A 27,187-nucleotide genomic window follows, 5' to 3' on the forward strand; every position below is an offset into this window, starting at 1 on the left:
TGCATTTTGGTGCAGCAGAATGTGAGATTAGCCGTGGAGAAAAACAGAAGTGCACTCCCACTCTGTGGGTCTGCAGTAACTAACGCAACCAAAACGAATAAAGTTTGTTCAAGTGTTCCTCAGGCTGTCATGTTGAGCCCATGTCGACCTTCTCCATGCAACTGGCTACTTGTTGGGAGCAGCTGCTGTAGGCCTTGTGCGTTGAGTTTACATTCAGTACTATGAACACTTGATCAGACGCATAGAGTTGATTCATAAAGGTCCCACACACTCTCCAAACCGAGCAGGACATGATACATTATAAACATTGTGTATATGACTCTGAGTCCTAGTTAAACCCAGACCTCTAGCCATTAGTGCTGGTCAGTAAACTCTTATTGATCAAAGCTGAATCCGTTGTGAGACCGTGCAGCTGCTCCAGTCTTAAGATGCGTCGTGTGTGTGTGTGTGTGTGTGTGTGTGTGTGTGTGTGTGTGTGTGTGTGTGTGTGTGTGTGTGTGTGTGTGTGTGTGTGTGTGTGTGTGTGTGTGTGTGTCTCAGAGTTGACAGCGTGTCATCCAGCCAGGACGGAGTGAAGTCCAGAGAGCCCGGTTCAGCAGCGGTGTATGACGTGTTGCCCTCTAGCTACCCTGAGCAGCCGGCGGGGCCCAGCGATGCCTACGCTCCTGCAGATACACACCAGGAAGAGGGTGAGCCTGCATTTCTTACTCGACACGTTTTGGTTTGCTCCAATAGCTGCATCCCAAGGTCTTTATAAAGTCATAACAAAAACCCCATTCTGACCCTCATGGAAAATGTGATGAGGTCAAGGAAAGATGAAGGGATTCATGAGAAGTAAGGAAAAGACGACCACGGTGCTCTGAGAGTCCGACTGTACGTACACTGCTGCTTGTTTAGCAGCTTTATTTACACCACATAGAAAATGAGTATGCTACACTCAATGCTGCACCAGTCCAATAACTCCTTGACTATTACTACCAAGCTGTTAGTGTGAGGACAGGGTGTTTTTTGAAGGAAAGTGTGTCCAAACGTGCGTCAGGCTCTCAAAGACCACGCTCTGGAATCAAGATAGGAAGAACACTCCGTAGACGAACACCAGCGTTCAGTACCGAGCCGTGAGAAGTGGGCCTATGGTACCGTTAGTTGCGGTTGATTATTTTTGGTCAATATTGAGATCCTGATTATTCATTGACTTTAGGGACAAAATCATTTGATTGCACTTCCACATGTAAATAGAGGAGGGGGGAGGCTGCATGTTAGCGTAGGAAAGGCTTGATTGGATCAGGAGTTTTCTTTGAGAGGAATGTCACAGACGCTCATGTTCATTTAATTGTAGGAAGCCAACATTTTGATTGCGATTAATATTCCATTTTTGGGGGTGGGCCCTCGTTGCTGCCCTTTGCTTCCCCCAGAGATTCAAACTCTCAGCACTGCTGCCATCGGTGGCACTGTTAGCTGCTCTGTGTTCTGCTGTATGGGTTGTAGCTGCTGCAGTAGTGGGCCAGTTACACGTCCGGTTAAACCAAAGAACACTTGCGATGACACACAAGTATTTTCTTGTTCTTGGCACAAAAAAGGATCGATTGCATGTATCGTTTGACTGTGAACGTTTTATAGTGCTTTTTAACTTTTAACGATATTCAGCCCCAGAGAAAGGGCTCTAAGAGAATCCGAGGACGTAGTTACCCCTAACAATAGTTAGTGGGTTGTACCCTGTATCCCAAAATCACTTTAAGATTACAAATGGTAATGTAGCTTACTTCTTAATCCTAGTTCTCACAGTGAATACGTTCTCATCCATCCTGCTTTAGACATTATTCAGTGTGTGTGTGTGTGTGTGTGTGTGTGTGTGTGTGTGTGTGTGTGTGTGTGTGTGTGTGTGTGTGTGTGTGTGTGTGTGTGTGTGTGTGTGTGTGTGTGTGTGTGTGTGTGTGTGTGTGAGAATTTAACATGGTTTGTGTCCCTCAGATGGATATGAAGCTGGTGTCGGTGATGCTACATTTGGTTGGAAGTCGGTGGGGCAAGAGTTGAGGCCCAATGATGTGACGACGGATTTGACTCCATTTCAGCATGGAAACCGTGCTTTAGCTTCAAAGGATATGAGGAAATTGCAGGGTAAGCTCTCTGAACAATGGCTGCAGCGGTCATAAGATCTGCTGGTTAGAAGAGGAGTCTACTCCTACAGACAGACGTTTGTCATTTGAACTGCACTGAGAGTGCAAACATAACACGTCTAGCTCTGCAACTAACGACTATTCACATCATTGAATCTATAACTTCAATTCATAGATTATTAATCTGACACAAGGAACAACGTTGAATACTATTTCCAACGTTTTTTATTCAGAAAGCAAATTTATTCGTGTTCAATGCTCCTTCACTACGATAAAAAATGAAATGAATGGATTTTGGGGATGCAGCACTGAGAACAAAGGGGAAATGTAACCAATATAACTAATACTATATCAGTTGTAAAGAAGCCAGTGGTTGAATGTCACTAAATAAAAATCCTTTGAAGACGTTTTAATACTGATCCTCTATATGACCAATCAGAGAGTCTATTTCTATCTAGTTATTGTTAATGCTTCTCACCGGGTCACATTCTGTGTGAGACCATCAGAGAGAAGATGGTCTGTTTCTATAGAGTTATTCTTAATGCTCCTCATCGGGGCCACCGGATCTGATTCTGGTGAAACCAGATGAAATCCTGCAGAGACCGGTCCACCGTGGACAGACCCAGATCTTCTAGCAGAGACCGGTCCACCGTGAGCAGACCCAGATCCCCTAGCAGAGACCGGTCCACTGTGGACAGACCCAGATCCTCTAGCAGAGACCGGTCCACCGTGGACAGACCCAGATCCCCTAGCAGAGACCGGTCCACCGTGGACAGACCCAGATCTTCTAGCAGAGACCGGTCCACCGTGAGCAGACCCAGATCCCCTAGCAGAGACCGGTCCACCGTGAGCAGACCCAGATCCCCTAGCAGAGACCGGTCCACTGTGGACAGACCCAGATCCTCTAGCAGAGACCGGTCCACCGTGGACAGACCCAGATCCTCTAGCAGAGACCGGTCCACCGTGGACAGACCCAGATCCCCTAGCAGAGACCGGTCCACCGTGGACAGACCCAGATCCGGCTTCTCTGCAGACCTGCAGTCCGAGATGATTTGTTTTCATCGCCTGTCAGCCCAGCAGCAAACATGCCATTGTTAGCAGTACAAGATGATTCAAATCCAATGAATCATTCGTAGCTACTCATGGAAAAATGAGTTCATATGAGGTTGATTTTCAGTTTGTAACTAAACACATTTCCTGATGATGATGCTCATGCTATGTGAGTGTGTGTTGTGACTGACGTGTGGCGTCCCCGTTGCAGACAGAGGGATGGCTCACTCTGAGGAGTCCCGGCTGGCCAACCTCCTGCGACGGGTCTCCAGGGAGGACGATCGCGACCGCAGGCTGGCCACTCTCAAACAGCTGAAGGACTTCATCAGCCACGGCGAGAGCAAAGTGGTCAGTCCCGTCTTCCTCCTGGTCCCACTTCATTACAGAGACGAGTGCGACCCAGATGTGTGCTTCTTCCTTCTGTCCTCAGTAATACGCCTGCGGTGATGTGCAGTAGTGGAGTCACAGCTACTGTGAACTACAGTAAAATACACTCTGGTGGATGTTTCGATATGAAATGATTGGATTATGTTACTATTCTAACTCGCCGTACATCGAAATAACAAAAGGCCACAAAAGCACTTCAAATATATTCCTTCACAAATCTCTGAAAGCATGGCTGAAGTTTGGTTCCCGTTTCATGAATGAACACTTTGTTGTTTTGGATTTGTTCCTGGCTGAGAACACAATCTACACACTCAAGAGCAAACATTTGAGTGCCGACATGTTGGTGCAAAATATGTTGGTTTTGTGTTTTCTTCAGTTGTATAACATAGGATTCAAATTACTATTGTGTTTCGTCCTGCACAGACGCTGGTCAAACAGCTGGACACCGTCCTTAGCACCTTGAATGACATTTTGAATGAGAGGTAAGAGGAAAGTGCGTAGATGATGCAGGTTTGTTGGGCTACATCCCGAACACGACGTATTGTTGTATATGTATATACTCTGCTTTTATGATTTTTGACGTGTAAATACTAATGCGTAATAATCATCAGAAGTTAAAAGCTAACGTTAGGCTACAGATGCAGACGGTGCATGCACCTCTCTCAGAGGCATGAATCCCATTGTGCTGGGCCCACATGCCACGCAGCCTCTAACACGCCGTCTCCCTCCCCGGCGCTGCTGCTGTGTGCGCAGCAGTAAGCTGCTGTGGGAGCTGCGTCAGGACGCCGCAGCCTGTCTGGGTCTGCTCTGCACGGGGCTCGGCTTCGAGGCCGAGCGCATCTTCAAGTGGCTCTTTCTCAAGCTCACCTCGAGCGGCCGGGACGAGGTGAAGCTGCTCTACCTGGTGGCAGCACAGTGTGCCCTGGAGGCTGCCGGAGAGAGGAAGGCCTTCTCTCACGTCATGCAGGTAACGACAAAAGTGTATGTCGAGGGCCTGCTGGGGGGGGGGGAGGTTTCTGGACTGTGTTTTGGACTGGACTCTTGTTTGGTGCGTTTCAGCTGGTGATGAGCAACCTGCAATCCATTCTGGAAAACGTGGACACACCAGAGCTGCTTTGTCAAAGTGTGAAATGCATCCTTCAGGTGGCTCGCTGCTACCCGCACGTCTTCAGCACCAACTTCAGGGTGAGTGTTGGAGCAGTGATCGGTTGCGTACGTTCTGAGGCACACGGGGTCAACTAACAAAGGTGTTTGTCTGTCTTTCCCACAGGACACGGTGGACATCTTGGTGGGCTGGCACATCGACCACACACAGAAGCAGGTGCTCACTCAGCAAGTTTCAGGTCAGTTGGTTTTCTTATTGGCACTTGTTGATTTTCAAAGTTGTGTCTGGTGTTCAGATTTCAAGCTTTTTGGCCCCACCTGTTGGTAATAATGTAGGGATGCACCGATGGGGAAATTCTGGGTTCTGCTGAATTTAGGCGATAGCTGATGCCGATATCGATGACCAGTATATTTGGCAACCCATTTTAGCTATTTTTAATTTTTTTTATCGACCTTTTGAGAGGGACACCATCCGCAATCGATTAACTAGTTAACTAGTAGCGGCAGAAGTTGGCCGGGAGCAGATGGAGAGCTTCTCACTGCCTCAGCTCCGTGGTGAGTCGGCCCCACATGCTGCTCACCAGGGACTCAACCGATCCGCCTGTCCTCATCCATGTAAGCGCTGCAGGGACGATGCATTTTTGAAGGCCCGCACGAAAGTTAGCGTCGCACTGGTTCCCTCCACAAACAGCCAATGAGATTATGTGTGTATATATGTGCATATTTTATATCTTGGAGCAAAATATTTAAATCTCTTAAGCTTGTGTTAACCCCAGTTTGTATTTCAGGCGTGGAACTAAAAACCCATTCACTTTGAGAAGAGGGAACCAGATGAGCATCCTGAGACCCAGAGCTTGTTTTTACGCTTTTTTTTTTTTTTTTTTTTTTTTTTTTTTTCATGCTTTACTCACAACTAGTGGTTGTGTGTTGGGTTCTATGTGCTACCAAAACACAGGTGAACAACACTTAGTACTATACCTGAACACACAATGGCAGTCCTCTGCTTTTCTGTCTGTTCAGGCTGGTTACAGAGTCTGGAGCAGTTCTGGGTGGCAGACCTCACCTTCTCCACCACTCTGCTGGGTCAGTTCTTAGAGGACATGGAGGCGTACGCAGAGGTGAGGCTCATCACGTTAAGCTGCTCTACAGCCACGCTCTAATGCCAGCTATGCTCATCATCTGTGTCTGTGCTCTGTTCAGGATCTGAACCATGGGATGGCAGGCGAGGTGCTGGACGAAGACATCCCCCCTCCCTCGGTGTCGCTGCCCAAGCTGGCAGCTCTGCTGAGGGTTTTCAGCACAGTGGTGCGCAGCATCGGAGAGCGATTCAGCCCCTTCAGAGGACCCCCCATCACTGAGGCCTACGTCACCGATGTAAGAGCCACACCACGCACCACCCGGGTCACTGTTCTAAAAGATCAACTCCTTAGGGAAGAGGAGGAAAGCAGCGTTGATATGTCCATTATTTAGCCATAAATGACATAACGAGATATCAGATTGGTACATGGATGCCGATCCAGCGTTTTAGCCTGTATCAGAGTAACTTGTGATACTGGTATGGGAGCAGCTTTAAATATGGAGGGAAGTGATGATAATCCATATTGGTACATCTTTACTCCGTTGAGAAAGCCAAGAATCAGAAACCTCCTCACAAACGAGCCTCGTCCCGCTGTGGTCTTCATCTCTTTTCTTTGTCTATACATTAATAATACATGAATGTATTTATTTCTAACATTTGCTGCAGCAAAATGATATCAAATCTGAAAACTATGATTACATGAGAGGCCCAGTTAATATCTAGCTTACTGCTACTTAGACGTTGGTAAAATGTTCTAACTGCGGTCAGTGACTGAATGCCATAGCAGTGCTTTTGAGGCGTCACCGTCGGTTTGATTCTCTGTTCTTTCGTTCCTCAGGTGTTGAACCGGGTTCTGTCCTGCGTGACCACGGCGAAGCAGGTCCAGTTCTCTGAGCTGGTTCTCACAGCAGGCAATGAGTGCGTGGGGGTGTTGCTGGCCGGTGTGGAGCCCTGTGGTCAGCTGATGGAGGCCGTCCTAGCCTATGGCCTGGACCAGCTGGACTGCTGCCGGGCGTGCGGCCCGGACTACAACCTGGCAGTGCTCAGCCTCGTCACTCTGGTACCGCTGCTCTTTAGAGCTTGATCACGCCTGACCAAGACCAGCAGACTTCTTTCTGTAACGTTTCCTTGAGGTGATTCTGGCTCTGCCTTTTGCTCTCAGATCGTGGACCAGATCAACACAAAGCTGCCCGCCTCCTTTGTTGAGAAGCTGTTGGCGCCGGACTCCCAGCTGCTGAAGCTGCGCTTCCATAGAGAGAAAGAGGTAGGTGTGTGTGTGTGTGTGTGTGTGTGTGTGTGTGTGTGTGTGTGTGTGTGTGTGTGTGTGTGTGTGTGTGTGTGTGTGTGTGTGTGTGTGTGTCTGTGTGTGTGTGTGTGTGTGTGGCTTTACCAAAAAAACTGTGTGAGATGTTAACAAGCTGAGCTTAAGGTTACTCTGCTGAGGTTTGGCTCATGTTTGCTATGGCAAATACACTACAGGACCAAAAGTACCTGAGTACACCAACATTCCAGCGAGGGATATTTTACTCCACAGGTGATGTCAGCTGTTCATGGAGTGTACCAGGCACTGTTGAGCCTGAAGAACATTCCAACCCTGGAGGCAGCGTATAAAATGGTTTTGGGTGAGATGGCGTGCGCCTTGTCCAGCCTGATGGGATCCCTGGAGCCCAGTGGGAGGGCCCCAGTACCCAGCAGCCCCTGCGCCAGCATCCAGCACCCTGCTTTTGCGTCCCTCACCCTGTCCCAGGAGAAGGCCCAGTTCACCCTCATATTCAACCTCAGCACCCTCACCACCATCGGCAACACCAAGAACTCTCTCATCGGGGTGAGCAAATATCACAGTTTTAAGGTTTTCACCATTATTAACTAGCATATTTGTAAAAAAAAATAAAGTGGATCAGGAGCTTGAACAGCTGTTCAAGAGGGCCCAACATGCAGAAACAATGTCACTCAGTTTAACCAAAGCAATAAGAGCTTGTGAGAAAGTCAAACGGACCAGAGAACCATCTCCCGCAAAGTCAGCCACACGCTCGCATGTCTTTTCTCTTCTTTTTTGTCTTCACCTTAAACTTAACAGTAACGTAACGCCACCGTACAGAGAGAGGGGTCAACACAGAACACAGCTTTAGGCAGTCAAGTGGTGAAAGCATCAGGTATTCATGAAACCGTTAAATCAACCGTGAAGAAAATCTTTGCGGCCGCGTGTCTTTACTGCATGTGAACGCGCCCCACTGATTCAGCCTCCGCTCTGCACTGCTCCCTACAACTGATCACGTCATGGAAGCGGAGCAGTTCTACATACAACATCATCATATTCAAAAGGCCGTGCACTATATTTGCTTTATAACATATTGATTTAATTTAAATGAGATATGAGTGCAGCAGACACAAATACTTCATGTAATGTGTGGGAAAACTAATTACGACCGTTAACAATTAACACTACTTGATGTTTAATGTGTCGAGGTGTGTTTCGTGTGTTTAGATGTGGGCGTTGTCTCCAACGGTCTTCGCTCTGCTCAGTCACAATCTGATGCTGGTCCACTCTGAGCTGGCGGTCTACTACCCTGCCATCCAGTACGCTGTACTCTACACCCTGTACTCCCACTGCACCAGGTAATGTCTAATGTCCCCGTTTTCAATACCCGGCCCGAGAGAAGATGACTGATGAAAACATGAATGAATAATCTGTGTCTGCACTCGTAAGAGTTCTTAACTGTCCTCGTGTCTCTTCTGTTTGTTTGTCCAGGCATGATCATTTCATCTCATCCAGCCTGTCCTCTTCTCCCTCCCTGTTCGATGGCGCCGTCATCAGCACTGTGACCACAGCGACAAAGAAACATTTCGGCACACTGCTGAGTCTTCTGGGAGGTCTGCTGGCGAAGGAGCACCTATACCCCGAAGCCAGGTTCTTTTATCGTGCCAAATTATAACAGTACATTTCAACAATGAACTCAGAAGTGGGGAACAGATGTGTCTTTAGCAGTGACATTATCATTACTTGCATAGTTTCATCAATGTACAAGAAAGAATAGTCCGCAAGGACGGCTGTACACTCTTTGTGGCGTCTTGGTGCCACTTTGGTCTCGGTCCAGTAGGAGTCACTGCTGGGCTTCCCAACAACTCTGTTCCTGTTGTGATGTCACCACTAAACTCTTTGCGTTTGACACACACGAGTCCTCGACTGCAACGGGAGCAGATGAAGAACACACCCTGTCCATGTAATCAAGAAGCAACTCATGCTTGTGGGACCTCTTTGTGTTGGTTTGTCAGGAGGCTGCTGCTGACCTGGGCTCAGGAGATCTCTGTGCTGATGAAGAAGTCGGACACCTACAGCCCTCTCTTCTCCCTGCCCTCCTTCAACAAGTTCTGCAGGGGTCTGCTGGCTAACGGTGAGCCCCCAATGGCCGAAAAATCATTTGTGTTGTGTTTCCCCATGGGCTGACAGGCTATATCCTCGTCATTTGTTGTTCAATTGTCCTTCCTTAGGTCTTAACGAGGACCAAAGTATCTGCCTTCAGACCTGCCACAGTTTACAGGTCCTCTCTTCGTCCCTGTCCACAGAGCTGCTGCAGAGGTGAACCTCATGAGCTTAACGTTCTTCCAGGCCATGTTTAACATTTGATCTGGAAAGTAGGCAGGATTTCTTACTGCTCCGTTCTTTCCCTCAGGTGTGTGGATGTCTCCAGAGTCCAGTTGGTCCACTCGGCGGTGAGGGTGAGGCAGGCCTATGGCAAGCTGCTCAGGACAATCCCCCTTGATGTGGCTTTGAGGTAAGTCTTACTGTACCACTGGAAAGCCTCTACAGTGTTCTCCACATCCCACATTAGTTTGACATCTTGTGTATATGATACAGTTGGGAATACCATGCCTGAGGTGAAATGAAAGTTCAAAGTGAAGGAAGTACTCGTGTTCTGAGAGTCTGTCGGTCTGGGCCGCGTTGTCAGCTGTAACCGGTATAAAACAGTCAATAGAATATGTTGACAATAAAATAGGCATTTGTTTTTCTAATAGTGTGAATTGCAACCATGACAGATAAAGAGCATACAGTCATAAATTAGCACAAACAACTATTTAGCTGTTGGGTCCCAGACAGAAAGATGGATGCACACACTCACAAGCAACCAAACGCATAATCTCCTGGCGGAAATGATCCATTTTTTTCACACGGTTGAATGGTATGCCTTATCAATTTTGTGTGTGTGATTGTGTCTGTCCACAGTAACCACAGCCACCCTGAGATGCGTGAGATCTCACTGGCCATCCGTCACCACATGAGCCGAGCACCCAGCAGCACCTTCCACCCCCAGGACTTCAGCGACCTCATCAGCTTCATCTTATACGGAGTGCTGCACCGTGGAGGGTACGCATCACAGCGACGCAGCGTCACAGTGATCAGCTGCATGCATGTTACACACACTCTGTCATCAGGCCTTTGTTTCTTCTTACAGTCCGACAGGTAGACATAGCTACAGCAAGGGTCAGTTTGTTCAGCAGCTGCATTAACTGTTGCTGAAATGAACAGAGCATGCAACTGATGTTTACATGTACAGTTTAATAAAGATAGACAGCTTTCTATATCATGAAAGCACAATACACTTCAAATATGGAAATGCAATCAAACGGCATGCCGCAATACACCAATACATCTTCATGCTCCGTCCACAGCAAGGATCCCTGGCTGGAGCGTCTGTACTACAGCTGCCAGCGGCTGGAGAAGCGGGACGGCCGAGGCGGTGTGGACGGCAGCAGGCCCGGCGCGGTGCCGCGGGTGCTGCTGAAAACCGAGGCGGTGCTGTGGCAGTGGGCGGTGTGGGAGGCCGCGCAGTTCACTGTACTGTCCAAACTGCGGACACCTCTGGGCCGAGCTCAAGACACCTTCCAGACCATCGAAGGTAAACGCACAACTTCCAGTCTTCACAGTGACTGGAACTAAAAGGGCCGGCCTTGGACATTTTTTTTTTCACTATTTTTGATAGACAGTAGATGGATGACAGAGTACTAAGGAGTAAGAGATGTGGAAGGACCACCTTCTCACCTGTGTCCCTGTGCTGCAGGTATGATCCGGAGCCTGGCCGCCCACAGTCTGAACCCAGAGCAGGATGTGGGAGCGTGGGCTGGTGCTGGAGGGGATGGAGACTGTCACCACTCCAATCAGCTCCGCCTCGCTCTGCTGCTTCAGTATGTGGAGAACCTGGAGAAGCTGATGTACAACGCCTATGAGGGCTGCTCCAACGCTCTCACTGCCCCACCAAAGGTGTGCAATTTAATAAAAGCTCCACACTCCACCGCCAGTTACAGACCGCAGTGTTTCAAAAGCGACTAACCCGGGGAACACCATTTGAGTAGCGCTCATTAAAATGGGTCCCGCCTCCTTTTGTGTCTCAGGGCATCAGGACGTTCTTCTACACCAACCGGCAGACATGCCAAGACTGGCTGACGAGGATCCGCCTGGCGCTCATGAGAGTGGGGCTTCTGTCTGGCCAGCCTGCAGTAACCATTCGCCACGGCTTTGACCTGCTGACGGAGATTAAAAACAGCAGCACCCAGGTCAGTACAAGACCACAAATACGCTGCTGCTAGAGATGCTTTCGCTCTGCGGCTGTTCAGCTCTGCTTCTCACCTCATCACCAGAAGAGAAACATACTATCTATATATATATATATATATATATATATATATATCTCATTTTAGTTTAGTTGCAGGCTTGAGCCTCTGAAGCGTCTATGTGTGTACGTCATGTGTGACTTTAGGTGGTGTGTGATGGCAGCATTTCTGATACGTGGGCATGTGGTTAGTTGATAGCATGGGGGTGTCTTGGTGTGCTCATCAGGGTCCGGAGCTGGAGGTTCCTCTGACGCTGCTGGTGGAGGCTCTGTGTGAGCTGCGCTGTCCGGAGGCCATCCAGGGCCTGGCAGCCTGGAGCCTCATCACCACCGGTAGGACTCCGGGCTGGCTGTCGTCAGTCGCCCTGCAGGCTGAAGGACGGTAAGCAACGCTGCGCAAAGTACACCACCAAACCATGCATATGCACATGTCTTTGGTTGTCCTCTGCTAAAGTGTGTGTGTGTGTGTGTGTGTGTGTGTGTGTGTGTGTGTGTGTGTGTGTGTGTGTGTGTGTGTGTGTGTGTGTGTGTGTGTGTGTGTGTGTGTGTGTGTGTGTAGATTTGAGAAGGCAGCTCTGGAGTATCAAGATCAGCTGTCTGCGGTCACAGGGATGGACTGCAGCATCAAAAGCTCTGAATGCTGTCTGCTCAAACTCTCCAGCAACACCAGCAGCCCCAATCACACCAGCAACGGTAACCAGCACATGTCCACATCAACACCGTCCAACTTCCATACAAGACACTTCAGTCAATACGTCTAGATTGAAAGTAGTGAGCCCAGAAGAATTTAACACAAAGATGAAGTAGATCACGGGCCTGCGTGGTCACAAAGCTCGGCCTGTGGTGTTGCTGCTAACGGCTGTCTGGAGACGCGCTCACACAGACAACCTCAGGATTCTGGTACTGTTCTAACCCGCTGTACATAGAAATAGCTAACAAAAGGCCCAAAAGAAATTATAAAAACGCAGTTGCTCTCCAGCGACTTCCCAATGCATGATGGGAAATGCCTGGCTGACACCGGATCAAAGAGCTGATCGGCTCTTAGATTTGAACGCTCACCACATTTTGTAGAAAATCTTAATTTTCTGTGTAATGGTTATTATTTAACGCTCGATTGTTGGCTATTAGTCTCATGTTGTGCAACGAAGGTTTAATCTAAAAACATGTCTGGTGATGATAATAAAGTGTATTTATACAACGCATATCAAAACGAGCATCAAAGTTTTCCACAGACATAACCACATAAATATATATTTACAAACGCATGAATGAATCTGAACGAGGTCTGTAAACTACAAGTAGCCTACAGATCGGATCTAACAGGAAGTAAGTGTTTCTTTGACTTCCTGTTTATTCTTTGAAGGCTGCCCCCTGCAGCCTGCTCTCGTCTTCTTTCCAGGCGAGGAGTGGCTCATCTGGAAGGAGCCTAGTGTAGTAGACTAGTACATTTACCTCCAAAGAAATGTCACTGGTTACGTTGCAGATTCAGATTTAACTCACTAAATATAACAAATAGAATATGATGCATTCATGAAACGATCCAGCATTATATAAGCATCAAAAGCGCCACCTTGAACAGACGTTATGTAAATTTAGATGCATTGGGCTGATAATGCCTCTATTTCACTGGAAGTAACACTTTGAATGCAGGACTGTCACTGAACGGTATTCATAGTTTTACTATTAATAGTTGAAGGATTCAAGGAGAGCCTAAGGTCCTAGCTGGGTTAGCTTAGCTTCCGTTTTGTGCGGCAGGTCTTGCTGGATGGTTGACCATGGGTGGTGATTGTCTCAAGGTCCGCTCCCCTCACGAATCTAATCCCAACGCTCCTTTCTCCGATGTTGATGAGTGCTCTAGTAATAAACCACAAAAGACAACAAATTAAGACAAAAATGCAGCAAAATTCATGGGAGCTCGTCACTGTTTAATCAACAAGCTGTGTTCCTGGGATCATAACATCAGGCTTGACTTTAAACATATAAATATGCTGAATTGTTTCAAATGAAGGAATCCGATGCCAGATCGACCTGATTCAGATATTTCAGTCGGTATCGGGCCGGTATTGGTGCATCTCTTAAAGCCTAAATCACAAAATCCACCCCTGAAAACACACCCAAGTCACAGTTCAGGAACATCCGTTTTATTGTGAATAAATTGTGTATTTTTTTGTTTTGTGATTTTTGTATGGCTGCTACCCTGGCCAAGTCTCTCTTGTAGAAGATGTTTCGATCTCGACGGGTCTTCCTTGTTGTGACCTGCGGCACAGGAAATCAAAGGGCTGCTGCTCAAAGTGTGGTTATTTTGTGTTTCCTGTGAAAAGGTGACGGCAGGAAGACGGTGCTGCTTAAGTCCAGCGAGTGCTCTCCCGAGGTGATCAACTTCCTGGCCAACAAAGCGTGTCAGTGTTACGTGGCACTCTGTGATTGGGCCTCTGTTAAAGAGTGGCAGGCCACCGTGCACGCCCTCAAACAGAACTCCAGCAGTCCAGTCAGCATCAACCTGAGGACGGATTTCAACTACATCCAGGCTCTTAGCCGCTTTGAGGAGGGAGACCTGGCAGAGTGCGGCGCTCAGCTGGAGCTGCTGCCTGGAGAGGACTGCTCGCTCTCCAGCAGCAAGGACAAGCTGGGTGAGTAGTTCAGGACCGAGTCTAACCGGGCTTATAAAGTATTACAACATCCTAAATTTAGTTTACCTTTAAGATTAAAAAAAGGAATAGATAAATACATAATAGTCTTTAGTCTAACAAGACAGAATCTCACGATCACCATGTCTAATCAAACAAGCTTCATCGATTAGTTTGTATGTGTGTTTTCTAAAAGTGTGTGTGTGTGTGTGTGTGTGTGTGTGTGTGTGTGTGTGTGTGTGTGTGTGTGTGTGTGTGTGTGTGTGTGTGTGTGTGTGTGTGTGTGTGTGTGTGTGTGTGTGTGTGTGTGTGTGTGTGTGTGTGTGTGTCTCAGATCTGAAGAGGCTTCTGCCCTCCATGAGTCCAGATCCAACTGAGCTGCAGAGAGCCATCGAGGTGCAGCTCCTTCGCAGCGCTGTTAGCGCCATGACGAAAGCAAATCAGGAGCAGAGGACCACAGCCAACCCAGAGTGAGTGTTCACATGGATACTGTGAGTGAGTGTGTGTTTGAGGTGCACTGGGCACAGAAACTAGTATCTGGTCCTGAAGGGCTCTGGGATCCAAGTCTCCCTTATGGGTGGGGTGATGATAGAACAGAGCTAGTTGGTACGACGTGCTCTTTGACCTCGTTGGGTCCCTGTTGTTCAAGGTGTGTTGAGCTCCAGGAGCGTTCCCCACCGAAACCAAGAAGATCACTTTCATTATTTAACTAGTTTTGTAAACGTTGATGTGCACTTTTCTTGTAACTGCTGAGTTCTGCGGTCTCTCACACAATCATGTGACGTTACAGTACGTTGGTGCGCTGCCTGAAACAGACTGGACGCATATGCCTGGGTCCTCTCCGCCTGTCCACCCTCACTCTGTCTGACGCCCTGCCCACGCTGCCCACCCTGCAGCTCCACTGCACTGCTACCCTGGAGAACACGCTCACGGGACAAGAGGTGTGCACTCCTTTACTTTGCGTCCCGTTATATGTGCAGCCCGTTTTCCACCAAAGAAACTTTTCATTTGCTACATCCAACCAAGCATCAGTACTTCTACGCCGCAGTAAAAGACAGAAGCTACTGTTCTTATGGCATGTAGCCTCTGACAATATTTCCTTCATATTATTAGCTGGAGGTTGAATGTGTGTTGTGTGTGTATTGGTTGCAGGACTGCGTGATTCCTTTGTGCAGTGAGGCTCTGAGCTCCTGTAAGCAACAGGATGTGCAGCCTTTCCTCCAGGCCCTCCGGTACACCATGTTCCAGAGGCAACTCCTCCACAAACTCAAAGGTAACCGCCAATAACTGCACCAGCAGTGGTGCAACGGATCCTAGAAGTCACGGGTCAGATCAGCACGAAAGAAAAAAAGGCGCAAATCTAACTTTTAGAGATCCCCGATCACGTTTTATTTGCTGCCGATACTAATTTCTCATCAATGATGATCCATATTGGCAAATCCAGATCCATTTGTAACCATCAAAAATTCGAACTGTTATACTTTTACTTTGTTATAGTCATTTATAGTGTTTTTTTCTTCATTAAAAACACAATTCAAATGATAAGGAAATAAAAGATTGTAATTTTATGGCTTCAAAGTAAATGTATTATAAGCTGCTTAGTGTAAACGGCTCATAATTCACCTCTACTATCTATTTATGTTGATGTGAAAACATCTCCTTCAAACCACTGGATTTATTCAAGTTTCTCACCAACACTACATTTTATGAGATTACATGTGAACACATCATGATGACATTATAATTTACCTTCACCCAGTACTCATGTTCACTGAACAGAGCCTGAACACATCATAATGTCACCAAACGCACATAGCGTCCCTTCATTGGCCACCTGTCCATGTCAGCTCAGACTTTGAATGTTAATGGACACGCCCCTTCCTACCTGCCTGCTCTCCTTAAACCTCATACTGTAGTCAGGACTCCCTGCTGCTGTCTGTCCCCAGTGAGCAGACCAAATGTCCTCTGTCATAGTCCCTCCTTATGGAGGGAACCTCTAAATGGACGTCAGGCGGTCGGATTCAGAAAGCTCAGGATGAGGCTGGTGTTTTGCCCAAATACTACTTCCTGTCTCTCTTCTTCTAACTACTTTTGCACGTGTACAATTTGGTTCAGCATTACTGGCTGCGTTCACCAAGCTATGACGGCTTGTCCCATTCAGTCGAGCTGGATAAGTAGTTAGTGATGAGGAGGCAGGAGCAGCAGGAAGACCCGTAGACTGGGGCTCAGTAGGGATGGGTTCCTTAGCATGTTTTCAATGATGCTCCTTGTTGGTTCTTTTCTTTATTAATACTCTTATTGGTTATGTTTCACTACTAAATAATTGCTTTTTGGTATGTTGTTTTTAACAATGAATTCAGAAACTAAATGTTGTTTCTAGAGCAGCAACCATAATGTTTATCAGTCAGTCCTTCTTCCCGTCCTCCAGGCTCCGCCGGTAGAGGGAGCTGAAACTACACTCACTAATGCCGTGTCCATTCTTGTCCAGGTTACTCTTCCACCATAGACGGCCACCTAATGGAGCTCTGTCTGACCGCTGTCAAATTTGCTCGGAAAAAAGGCAACATCGCCCTGGCGTCCCGCCTGCTCAGCCAATGCAGCGACGGGACGCAAGAAGAGGATCGGCAGGACGAGCTGAGCCAGGCCTTCAGGCGGCTCAGCTTGGAGGGCACTCTGGGAGAGAAATGGGGACCGGAGCTGCAGATCGAAAAAGCCAAAGTCCTGAGAACTGCAGGTGACCAACAGTAGACATTCACCATGAAACGGATCGAGTTTAAAAATGGCCGCTGTAAACACGAGCATCGTTTTATCAATCCGGTGGTCGTCAGCGCGTTTGACAGCTCACAGCTGTAGACTCCACCGGTGTTTTGGTTTAACGAGTGACCGTGTTGACCGGTGACCTTCAGCCGAATGCGTCCCGGTTGTTAAAAGTCACCAGTTAACACGTTAACCACTGTTTAAATGTTGCTCTGAAACAGTTGGGATCCTGTCGGGATTCCGTAGAACTTGAGTCAGCTGACAAAGATCCCAGCTAACGCGCTTATTGCCGAGCGTCCTCGCTTTCCGTACGTCTTCAGTGTGTTGTTGGTGTTGTTCTGGACGTCGGGTTTTCTCCAACGGTGTCTCTGTCCTCAGGCCAGTCCATGGCGGCCATGGAGATGCTGAGCAGGGCTGCCCTGTCCTACTGCCATGTGGGGAAGAACGAAGGGGCCGCCTGCCGCTCGCTGCTGACGCTGTGCAAATGGCTGCTGGCTGACTGGAAGGACATGACGCCTCAGCTTAAACAGGCACGCTCAGCATTGTTTCCCACTAGTGTGATCCAGACCTTTCCAATATATCCAGAGTGTCCAAATAGAAAGATGTAATCATTCCAAAATGCTCAACTTGTTTATCCAACGTAACACTCAGTTCAAACCATATTTGTTGGCGTTTAGACTTTTTAAAAACATGTTGACAAAATGCTGTTAGCACACCGGCCTCCTGCACACAAAGGAAGCACCCACCTGTATTATAAGGGTGGTATACAACCACACTGACACAAAAGCATCAAATCTGACTTCCTGTAATGTTTTCCAGTGGTGGTGTTATCGAGGAAAGCATTAAAGGACTGCTGGTGTTTTGGTTTAGGTGGTAAAGAGGTCGGGGGCCGTGAACTCGTCCAATGCTGTGGGCAGCTTGTCTCCTCTGAGCCGGAATATTGCTGCTCTGCTGGAGCTCCCTCTGGAGGACCAGGGGATTCCCCACATTATCGCTGAGACCTCAGGTAACAGTCGAAGTGCACCTAGGATAACGCGTACATGGTTCAGTGTCCACGCTCAACAGGTGCTAGTCTCCATACCTCTAGAGTCTGTGAGGTATGGAGACACATCCAGATATGTCCATATTCCTTCAGGGATGCATATTGTGGAGCTGACTGTTTTCTCCTCGAATAGTTGTGGTTTTCAGAGTATTACAAAAAGTATAGCAGTGTTGTTTGCTCCTTCCCCGTGCAGTGAGTGTGGGCGTCGGGGAGCCCGACTTTGTGTTGGGCCAACTCTACCAGCTGTCCACCAGCCTGGCTCCAGAGATGGCCAAGTCCTGGGCAGCGCTGGCCAGCTGGGCTTACCGCTGGGGCCGGAAAGTGGTGGATAATGCCAGGTTAGTGGACCCATCGTACCGGCTTGGATTTAATGCCATTAATTCTACCGTTGTAACAGTTCATGTTGTTGTCAGAGAGGTGTTTATTCAAGTCAATCACTGAATCAAAACTCTAGAAACGGCGTACTGAAGGATATGTTTCTGTCTCAGCCAAGGGGAGGGGCTGCCTCTTCTTCCTGGAGAAAAAAAGGAGATAGAGGAGCTGCTGCCAGCAACCACCAGTGAAGAAGACAAGGACACCATCTTTAGCATTCTGGGACAGGCCATGTGTCGACCTACTGGCATACAGGTACAACACTGTGTTCACAACAGACAGACGGACACGGAAAGAATAGTCGTTAAGTACTAAGTAAAGGAAAACAATGGAAGCCAATATGCAAAAATACCGTAATATTACTAGAAACTTTCAATTTAATACACTATGGATTACTGTTTATGATTGATATTATGTGGTTTTGCTGCATGTTTCAGCATGATTCACGTCCAGACAATATCATACTCAAAATGTGTTTTTCAACTAGCAATTGCAGACGTGGGTGATGGCTGTTTGCTGTGCTTATATGTTTTGTTGTTTTCCAGGACGAGGACATGGCTCTGCAGCAGGAGGACGACGAGGACGACATGGTGGACGTGATCTGGCGCCAGCTCACCGGCTCGTGCCCCTGGCTGGTGGAGGCGGGCCAGCCCGTCACAGATGGTCTGATCCGGGTCTGGAGACGGGTGGTGGACCGCATCTTCGGCCTCTACCGGGTCTCCTGCCAGGCCTATTTCACCTTCCTGAAGCTCAACGCTGGACAGGTGAGACATAGGCCGTGGTTGCACCTTGTCTTTTTCCGTGTCGCTGTGAGTGAGGGGGCGGCTTCTATTCTAAATGTCCACGGTGTGCTTTTAGGTCCCGGTAGATGAGGATGACCCCAAACTCCTGCTGTCCTATCACAACAGCAAGCAGAGCAACGATGACGTGATTGTCATGGCAACCCTGCGACTCCTCCGTCTGCTGGTGAAGCACGCTGGTGAACTGAGGGAGGGGCTCGAGCTGGGATTAGCCTCCACCCCTACTGCACCCTGGAGGGGTATGTCGTACTGCAATATAATGGGGGGGGGGGGGGGGTATGGCGTGTTGTAGGAGGCACGCCATACTTTCTTAAACAGCAGGTACAGCGTCCTGATGGAATGTTACTACGGAGTTAAATATGGTACTTTCATTCGACAGTAGAGGATTCTTATTACAATATAGAAATCAACTAATAGACTGTGAGGATGTGTTGCGTAGGGCTGGACCCCGATATTCCACCGTTTGTTGTGTAGCTATTTAGGATTAGGATATTCAGTGTTTTGTAAAATGCCCCCCCCCCGCCCTCTTCCCACTCACATCTGGAACTCAGATTCACTCCCTCACTTCAAAAAAAGCACTAAAATCACACCGTCAACCTCTAACCGTTTTACTAGTTTGTCAACATTGCTTAATTGTCTGTTTCTGTGACGAATGTTTTTCAATGTTTCTCTCTTTTGTCGAGGTATTGTCTTGCTTTTATAGAGACCACTGATCGGAATGAATATCGGTGGCCGATCCATCACAGCGCCTTACTTTCACCTTCCTGTGGCTTACAAAGTCATTGTCTAGCTAGAGAATCACCGGTCACTACTGGCTGCTTTTTATTTTGAGATGTGTTTAAATGAGAGAAGGTCCTGACGCTAGGCGCGCTCTGAGTAAATAGTAGCGAGAAAATGTTTGCTGTCAAAATGCATTTATTTGTGCTGTACCGTGTGTCCTCCTCAGGTATCATACCGCAGCTCTTCTCCCGTCTCAACCATCCAGAAGCGTACATCAGACAGAGTATCTGCAGCCTGCTGTGTCGAGTGGCCCAGGACTCCCCTCACCTCATCCTCTACCCGGCCATCGTGGGCTCCCTCTCCTTGGGAGGAGAGGCTCAGAATGCAGGTATGGAAGTCCATAACATTCCTCATTGGTGTGAACGCTGTTGGTCAAAACAAGATACAACACGGTATAGAAGTGAGAATGTCGTTCAGTAACCCTGTTGACAATAAGAATGATCGGTGATGCCAGTAAAAATGTAAATGCCGGATGGATAATGGATGTGAATTCTGTCGACAGGGAGTAAACTGCCGTCGGCTCTGCCCACCTTCTTGGGCAGCATGCAGGGAAAGGGCCTGGTCGGGGGGGAGGAGGAGGAGCAGGAGGAGCAGGAGAGCGGTGACCAAGGAGGTGCTCCAGAAGAGCTGGCAACGTTTTGCTCCAGTCAAGACCAGGCCATGATGCAGGACTGTTACAGCAAGATAGTGGAGAAGCTGTCTTTTGCCAACCCTACCATGGTGCTGCAGGTAGGAGGGCGCACACAGTCAGACCGATGACCAGAGTTTGGTAAATCTAACGGTGAGGGAGCTGTCAATCAAGCACAGTGTGCACTCAGTCCTAAGAAGAGACAACGCTCAATGGACCGTGTAGGGCTGCAACCCGTCTAAGAAAACGGACCGATGTTTGCATGATGGTGTTTAAATCAGTCTAAAGTAAAAATCTGTCTTTGGTGTCATCACGTTGTGCGCTCGTGATGACATCACTACTTATGTTACATGCAAAATGTCAAACACTTTAAGATATATTTAGTTCAAATGTTAGTCGTGTTATCAATGTTTTGAGAGTTTTATTTAGTAAAATGATGTATTCATTATAATGTAAGTACTTCTATCATTATTATACTTTATTGACTTACATAACCGGTTGTACAGATTTAAGGGATATGAAGTATTTCAGGGTACTCATAGAAGTGACATCACAATAAGCAGAAATAGTAGGCAGTGGGGAGTTATTTCTTTTGTGGACTACCAAGGGTTAAACCTGCTGCATGCTGTAGTCTTCAGAAGTGAACGTGTGTGTGTGTGTGTGTGTGTGTGTGTGTGTGTGTGTGTGTGTGTGTGTGTGTGTGTGTGTGTGTGTGTGTGTGTGTGTGTGTGTGTGTGTGTGTGTGTGTGTGTGTGTGTGTGTGTGTGTGTGTGTGTGTGTGTGAGATGCTCAGGTCCAGCAGCTGGTGGGTGAGCTGCGTAGGGTCACCTTACTGTGGGATGAGCTGTGGCTGGGCGTGTTACAACAGCAGCACATGCACGTCCTACGGAGGATCCAGCAGCTGGAGGACGAGGTCAAGAGAGTCCAGAACAACAACACACTGCGCAGGTGAGCCTCGCCGCCTTCTACCCGAGCTCCAGGAGCCTCTGAGTCAATGTTCTGTTGAATACGTGAAGAGGACCTGCATGAAAGGGAAGAGGTGAACTCATCACTAGTGTTATTCTTCTCGGCCGCTGTGTCCTTTGGTTTGCCTCCTTGTTTTACATTAGTGGTGTGACATGACAAACCCACCCTGGAAGTGGTCCTCAGCCACACCAGTGGCCTCATGCAGGATGCATTTAAGTATGGTCATTAGGGCTGCAACTAACTATCGTGGTCATTTATTAATCTGTTCATTGTTACTTGGGTTAATTGATTATTAATTGGTTAAAAATATAAAAAAAGCTACATTTTATTATTTTTGTACAATGCTCTCTTACTATTGAATACAACCTAATGCAATGAATGGACTACGGGGATGCAGCCGTGCATAAAAGAGAAATGTAATTAATAATTTGATCAGATATTGCGCAATGTTCTGTTGTGAATAAGTCAGTGGTGGAATGTAGCTAATTTACTCAAGTACTGTAATTAAGAACAATTTTGAGGTACTTTTACTTTACTTGAGTAGTTCCGTTTTCTGCTACTTTGTTATTCTACTCCACCTCAGAGGAATACTCGTTACTGTTTGACATTAGCTAAGTTAAGTTGGCAAGTAGCTTACTTACTTAAAGTGTCGATGTTACAATGAACTATTTTGTCAGAGAAGACTTAACCAGCCAGGATTAGTTTGATATAACAGCCGGCTAGCACTAGCTTTTGCTAATGCTAACTGTGTGTGTCTTAGTTTGGATAGTACTATTAAATAGATTTAATATTCAATCGTCCGTCTCTTCAATTGTCGATATACGATCCGATTGCCACAAGCCTATTCCTTAAGCTCAAGACTGGCGCCTCCGCCAGCAGCTTCTCCTCCTCCGGCCGGCCATGATGGGAACCAGTCTGAGGGGAGGGAGGGAGGCACGGGAGAACCAGGACTGTTTAGAACCTTATCCTGACCTGCACTGATGGAAAGACAGTGGAACAGTCAACTGCACACACAGCAGTGTGCACTGGGGGTCGTCTACAAAGCTGTGTTAACCCACCTGTTAAAGTTCTATGCCATCCTTGCAAGTCTAGTTACGCTCTTCGTTGTGCTGCAGGGATGAAAAGACTGCCATTATGCGTGAGAAGCACTCTGCTCTGATGCGCCCCGTGGTCTTCGCCCTGGATCACGTCTGCAGCATCACAGCAGCTCCAGCAGAGACGCCGCATGAGACCTGGTTCCAGCAGACCTACGGGGATTCCATCACCTCGGCCCTGGAGCGCTTGAGAAACCCCTCCAACCCCGCCAACCCCGCCAGCAGCTGGCTTCCCTTCAAACAGGTGTGGGTTAGCAGGATACGTCTGTAATACACACAGCATTGTTATACATAGTGCACAACACCTTTTGCAAGCTTGACTCAGAGTGTGTGTGTGTGTGTGTGTGTGTGTGTGTGTGTGTGTGTGTGTGTGTGTGTGTGTGTGTGTGTGTGTGTGTGTGTGTGTGTGTGTGTGTGTGTGTGTGTGTGTGTGTGTGTGTGTCAGATCATGCTGAGCCTGCAGCAGCGTGCTCAGAAGAGAGCCAGCTATCTGCTCCATCTGGATGAGATCAGTCCTCGACTGGTGTCCATGACCACCACAGAGATGGCCCTGCCAGGCGAGGTGTCGGCATCAGACGCTGTCACCATTCAGAGCGTGGGCAACACCATCACCATCCTGCCCACCAAGACGAAGCCCAAGAAGCTCTTCTTCCTGGGCTCAGATGGACGCAACTACCCGTACCTTTTTAAAGGTGGGAGATGGTGACGTTAATAAATAACACTTAGCTTTAATCTAATCCTTCTTAACGTCAGTTAGCAGTTACACCAAAATGAGAATAGCTGTCATACTGAATATGCATGTATTCTGTCAGAAACACTCTCTTTAAGCCTCCTTGCTGAATAAGCCCAGTCTGCTCTGATTGGTGTGAGAGAAAAATAAGGTGCACCTTTTACAAAGGCAGTAGTGACACTGGGCGGTTTATTCTAATGAGCCTGCATGTGACATAGGAAGGAGATTTAAACCGGGATGGCTTGTGGAATCAGGTTTCCTGAACTAGGCAGCTCACAGAAACCTGACTGAGCGTCTTATTTCTCAGACTGTTGGTTATAGACTCTCCAGATACACACTGTACCAGTCCTGCTTTCACTGTAGAAGAGTGTCGGTAGTCATTCAAACCGTGTCTTTCTCAGGTCTGGAGGATTTGCATTTAGACGAGCGCATCATGCAGTTTCTGTCGATTGTCAACACCATGTTCACTAAGATCAACCAGCAGGAGCAGCCGCACTTCCACGCTCGCCACTACTCCGTCACCCCCCTCGGAACCCGATCGGGACTCATCCAGTGGGTGGACGGAGCCACGCCCCTCTTTGGCCTCTACAAGCGCTGGCAGCAGAGGGAGGCTGTGCTGCAAGCTCAAAAGGTACCCGTGAAGAATTAAGTCTGTTAAAGCTCAACCAGGTGAACAGCGACAGTTTGTTCATCTAGACGACACCAGGCAATTTTGTGATCCCACATTCAGGCCCATTGTAGTTTGAGAGTTTGTATTTTGTTTGTCCTGATCAGGCCCAAGACTCATTCCAGCAGCAGCCAGTGCCTCCAGTACCCCGCCCCAGTGAGCTGTACTACAGCCGCATCGGGCCAGCTCTGAAGGCAGTGGGGCTCAGTCTGGATGTGACTCGACGAGACTGGCCTCTCAGCGTCATGAAGGAGGTGCTGAAAGAGTTGATGGAGGCTACGCCCTCCAACCTACTGGCCAGGGAGCTGTGGTGTTCCTGCACCACGCCCAGTGAGTGGTGGAGGGTCACTCAGGTACTCAAAGATTGAGATGTGTGATGTGATTAAAACATTTTCCTTCACTGTTCGGTTTGGTTGTAATCCCTTTTCTTTTGTGCTGCAGTCCTATGCCAGGTCCACTGCTGTCATGTCAATGGTGGGATACATCATCGGCCTCGGCGACCGTCACCTTGACAATGTGTTGATTGACATGACCACTGGAGAAGTGGTGCACATTGACTACAACGTATGCTTTGAAAAAGGTCAGTTTCCACTGGTTTACCGAGAGCCTGTAGGCCGTGCCTTGTCTCATTTGTTTGTGCTGATTTATACTGTTGGCACATTGTTACCTGGCGTTAGCACTTCTATGCTATGCTAACTACTGAAGGTATACTGAATGTATTTGAATGATTGTCACAGTGAATAAAGACCTACCCGTCTTTACAGGAACAGGGCTGTTCATTCATTTCTTTGTCTTCTGTCTCCATCGCACGGTGAGGCGTGGTTCACTCTCACACTGTCATCTGTAGGCTTTAGCTTCTATCTTTATCTTTTTAACCCGTTTTCATTCTGGATATGTCCTAATGCATATTGTAGACACGTCTGTCTGCTTCTCTCTGAAATCGCCTTTTTATTTTCCAGAATTTAGATAATTATGTAGCAGCAGGGGGTGGAGCTAAGCCAAGGGTCATTTATTTTCAATAAGCTGAGTGGTAATAAGACCATAGATTGTACATTAAAAGTTGTTTTTTGGCCATCACCATCTTGGTTTTTAACCATCACCATCTTGGTTTTTTCCAACCAGAAGTGACAGAAGAAGGTGGAGCTAAGAACAATTAACTCAAGCTTGGTAGAGACCTGTCAATCCCCAGGTAGCCCCGCCCCTAAAGTATCCCCTGCTTTATGGTCTGTTTGACTCTAAATGGACCATAATGTACTAAATGAACATCATGCTGTATTGAAGAAGACTGTAAACTAGAGATTGAGACCATAAACTTACAATGTTTACTGAGGGAATAAATCAAGAGAGAAGTAGAGTCATTTTAGACTAGACTTCATAGTTGCTGCTTTAATAAGACAGAATGGTACGTTTAATGTTTCTATCTATTTTGTGTGTGTCACTAGGGAAGAGCCTGCGGGTGCCAGAGAAGGTCCCGTTCAGGATGACCCACAACATTGAGACCGCTCTGGGAGTCACTGGGGTGGAGGGCATCTTTAGGCTGTCCTGTGAACAGGTTACTGTCATATCACACTGAACTGTGTTTATACTTACCGTGCATGACGGCATATGGTGTGACGGACCTAGTTTTGATCTCTAATAGTAATATTTGCTGTGTCGGCAGATATTTGCCACCCTGCTGAAGTCAGTTATGTCATTTCAGGTGGTTCAGATGATGCGTCGGGGCAGAGAGACCCTGCTGACTCTTCTGGAGGCCTTCGTCTACGATCCCCTGGTGGACTGGACTGCTGGGGGGGAGGTGGGCTTTGCTGGTGCAGTGTATGGAGGAGGAGGAGGCCAACAGGCTGACAGCAAGCAGAGCAAGAGGGAGATGGAGAGAGACATCACACGCTCACTCTTCTCCTCCAGGGTGGCTGAGATTAAGGTGAAGTCACGACAGCAGACTGCTACACAGGCTTGATAGACCCATCTTAGTTAATAAATGCAAAATGTTAGCCGGTGCCGACTATACAAGTACAGTCCATTTACCATTTAACCGTAGATGTGTTACAGTACTGCACAGAAACCAGAAGCAAAGCGTTTGAGGATTCTGAATTGCTGGACTGTGTTGACTGTGAGCAGGTGAACTGGTTTAAGAATCGTGACGAGATGCTGGCAGTGCTGCCGCAGGTGGAAGAGGCTTTGGAAGAGTACTTGGTCCTGCAGGAGCTGCTCTGCCAGGGGGAGAAACTCCAAGCCAAACTTCAAGAGGAGATGGCCTTCCTGGAGGGGGCCGAGAACCATCCAGACCATCTGATCCTCACCCTGGAGCAAAGGTCTGAGACGGCACAATATCAATGTTCCAAAGCCACGTTAAAATGACTCCTTCACAGTCATAAGTCATTTCACATTCAGATTGTAGCACACAAACCTGTTTTTCTCTCTTTATATGCAGTGAGCAGCCAGGCAGATGGCTCATATAGATACTCTATGCAACCCCACATTCTGAAAGCTTATTTATCCAGCCATCCTTGTCTCAGGTACTCTGAACACACCCAGCTGCAGTCGCAGCAGCGAACTGTGCAGGAGGCCATTCAGAGCAAGCTAGCTGACCTGGACCAATGGATCTCCCAGTACCAGGCAGCGTTTTCTAACCTGGAGGCCACGCAGCTGGCCAGCCTGCTGCAGGACATCAGCAGCCCCATAGATCTGGGTACGTCCCACTGGAAAGGATGCAAGCATGACGAATGGATGACAGTAAATTGATGTAGCACTTCTTGAGCCACAAATGTGAATATGATGTAGATCATTACCTAGTTACTATTGGGTGTTTATTGAGGGTTGAACATGTATTTAGCTGTTGCTGCTCGTTTTCAGGCCTTCTTTATTCTCTGTAAACGAGTACGGTGAAAATGTATTGTCAGAATGCCACATCATGTTGTTGTGCTGTCCAACTCTTTCAGGTCCTCCCAGCTATGTACCGGCCACGGCCTTCCTGCAGAATGCGGGCCAGGCCCACCTGATCAGCCAGTGCGAGAGCCTGGAGGCGGAGGTGAGCTCTCTGCTGCAGCAGCGCCGTGGGGCCCTCCGCGGCTGCTTGGAACAGCTGCACAGTTACGCTACAGTGGCTCTGCTGTACCCGCGGGCTACCCTGCTGCTGCACCGCGCCCACCAGTGGAAGGCCTGGCTAGAGGAACTGCTGAGAGACATGACAGTGGAGCACTGCCAGCACATCTACAGACAGTAAGGACCTGCAGAGGCTTCCCTTCATGGTGTCACACAAGCTATTAACATCGCTTATGAAGCATTAACTCAATGTGTCCTAGCTTTGTCAAATGTACAAACCGTTCAAAAAACAGAGGGTGGTGGGCTGCTTTTATGTTTTCTTATTGAAAGACAGTATTACAAT

General features: G+C 47.9%; 1 protein-coding gene across 2 annotated transcripts in view; it reads left to right on the forward strand.

Annotated features, from left to right (window-relative positions):
* smg1 (SMG1 nonsense mediated mRNA decay associated PI3K related kinase) overlaps positions 1-27,187 on the forward strand; it is a 38,323-nt gene that overhangs the window by 1,831 nt on the left and 9,305 nt on the right. The window contains exons 2-48 of one of the 2 annotated variants that reach the window (XM_068724865.1): positions 541-689; positions 1,969-2,115; positions 3,376-3,512; positions 3,975-4,033; positions 4,305-4,518; positions 4,611-4,736; positions 4,822-4,894; positions 5,676-5,773; positions 5,856-6,029; positions 6,572-6,793; positions 6,896-6,997; positions 7,268-7,558; positions 8,219-8,349; positions 8,483-8,641; positions 9,007-9,125; positions 9,223-9,310; positions 9,405-9,506; positions 9,956-10,096; positions 10,402-10,628; positions 10,791-10,990; positions 11,122-11,283; positions 11,567-11,721; positions 11,899-12,032; positions 13,661-13,969; positions 14,301-14,436; positions 14,757-14,907; positions 15,119-15,239; positions 16,455-16,700; positions 17,102-17,253; positions 17,594-17,729; positions 17,959-18,103; positions 18,254-18,392; positions 18,683-18,901; positions 18,996-19,176; positions 19,884-20,045; positions 20,220-20,446; positions 21,139-21,293; positions 22,427-22,649; positions 22,851-23,097; positions 23,537-23,766; positions 23,910-24,155; positions 24,244-24,382; positions 25,245-25,354; positions 25,502-25,723; positions 25,921-26,114; positions 26,319-26,491; positions 26,742-27,021. In XM_068724865.1, coding sequence (XP_068580966.1) covers positions 541-689; positions 1,969-2,115; positions 3,376-3,512; positions 3,975-4,033; positions 4,305-4,518; positions 4,611-4,736; positions 4,822-4,894; positions 5,676-5,773; positions 5,856-6,029; positions 6,572-6,793; positions 6,896-6,997; positions 7,268-7,558; positions 8,219-8,349; positions 8,483-8,641; positions 9,007-9,125; positions 9,223-9,310; positions 9,405-9,506; positions 9,956-10,096; positions 10,402-10,628; positions 10,791-10,990; positions 11,122-11,283; positions 11,567-11,721; positions 11,899-12,032; positions 13,661-13,969; positions 14,301-14,436; positions 14,757-14,907; positions 15,119-15,239; positions 16,455-16,700; positions 17,102-17,253; positions 17,594-17,729; positions 17,959-18,103; positions 18,254-18,392; positions 18,683-18,901; positions 18,996-19,176; positions 19,884-20,045; positions 20,220-20,446; positions 21,139-21,293; positions 22,427-22,649; positions 22,851-23,097; positions 23,537-23,766; positions 23,910-24,155; positions 24,244-24,382; positions 25,245-25,354; positions 25,502-25,723; positions 25,921-26,114; positions 26,319-26,491; positions 26,742-27,021 — 7,953 coding nt within the window. The remainder of the gene's footprint in view (positions 1-540; positions 690-1,968; positions 2,116-3,375; positions 3,513-3,974; positions 4,034-4,304; positions 4,519-4,610; positions 4,737-4,821; positions 4,895-5,675; positions 5,774-5,855; positions 6,030-6,571; positions 6,794-6,895; positions 6,998-7,267; positions 7,559-8,218; positions 8,350-8,482; positions 8,642-9,006; positions 9,126-9,222; positions 9,311-9,404; positions 9,507-9,955; positions 10,097-10,401; positions 10,629-10,790; positions 10,991-11,121; positions 11,284-11,566; positions 11,722-11,898; positions 12,033-13,660; positions 13,970-14,300; positions 14,437-14,756; positions 14,908-15,118; positions 15,240-16,454; positions 16,701-17,101; positions 17,254-17,593; positions 17,730-17,958; positions 18,104-18,253; positions 18,393-18,682; positions 18,902-18,995; positions 19,177-19,883; positions 20,046-20,219; positions 20,447-21,138; positions 21,294-22,426; positions 22,650-22,850; positions 23,098-23,536; positions 23,767-23,909; positions 24,156-24,243; positions 24,383-25,244; positions 25,355-25,501; positions 25,724-25,920; positions 26,115-26,318; positions 26,492-26,741; positions 27,022-27,187) is intronic. The other variant, XM_068724866.1, reaches the window with a different exon arrangement.

The sequence above is a fragment of the Cebidichthys violaceus genome, unplaced genomic scaffold (genome assembly GCF_023349555.1).
Source record: "Cebidichthys violaceus isolate CVI_PGR_0920_01 unplaced genomic scaffold, fCebVio1.0.p SCAF_32, whole genome shotgun sequence".
Lineage (NCBI taxonomy): Eukaryota > Metazoa > Chordata > Actinopteri > Perciformes > Stichaeidae > Cebidichthys > Cebidichthys violaceus.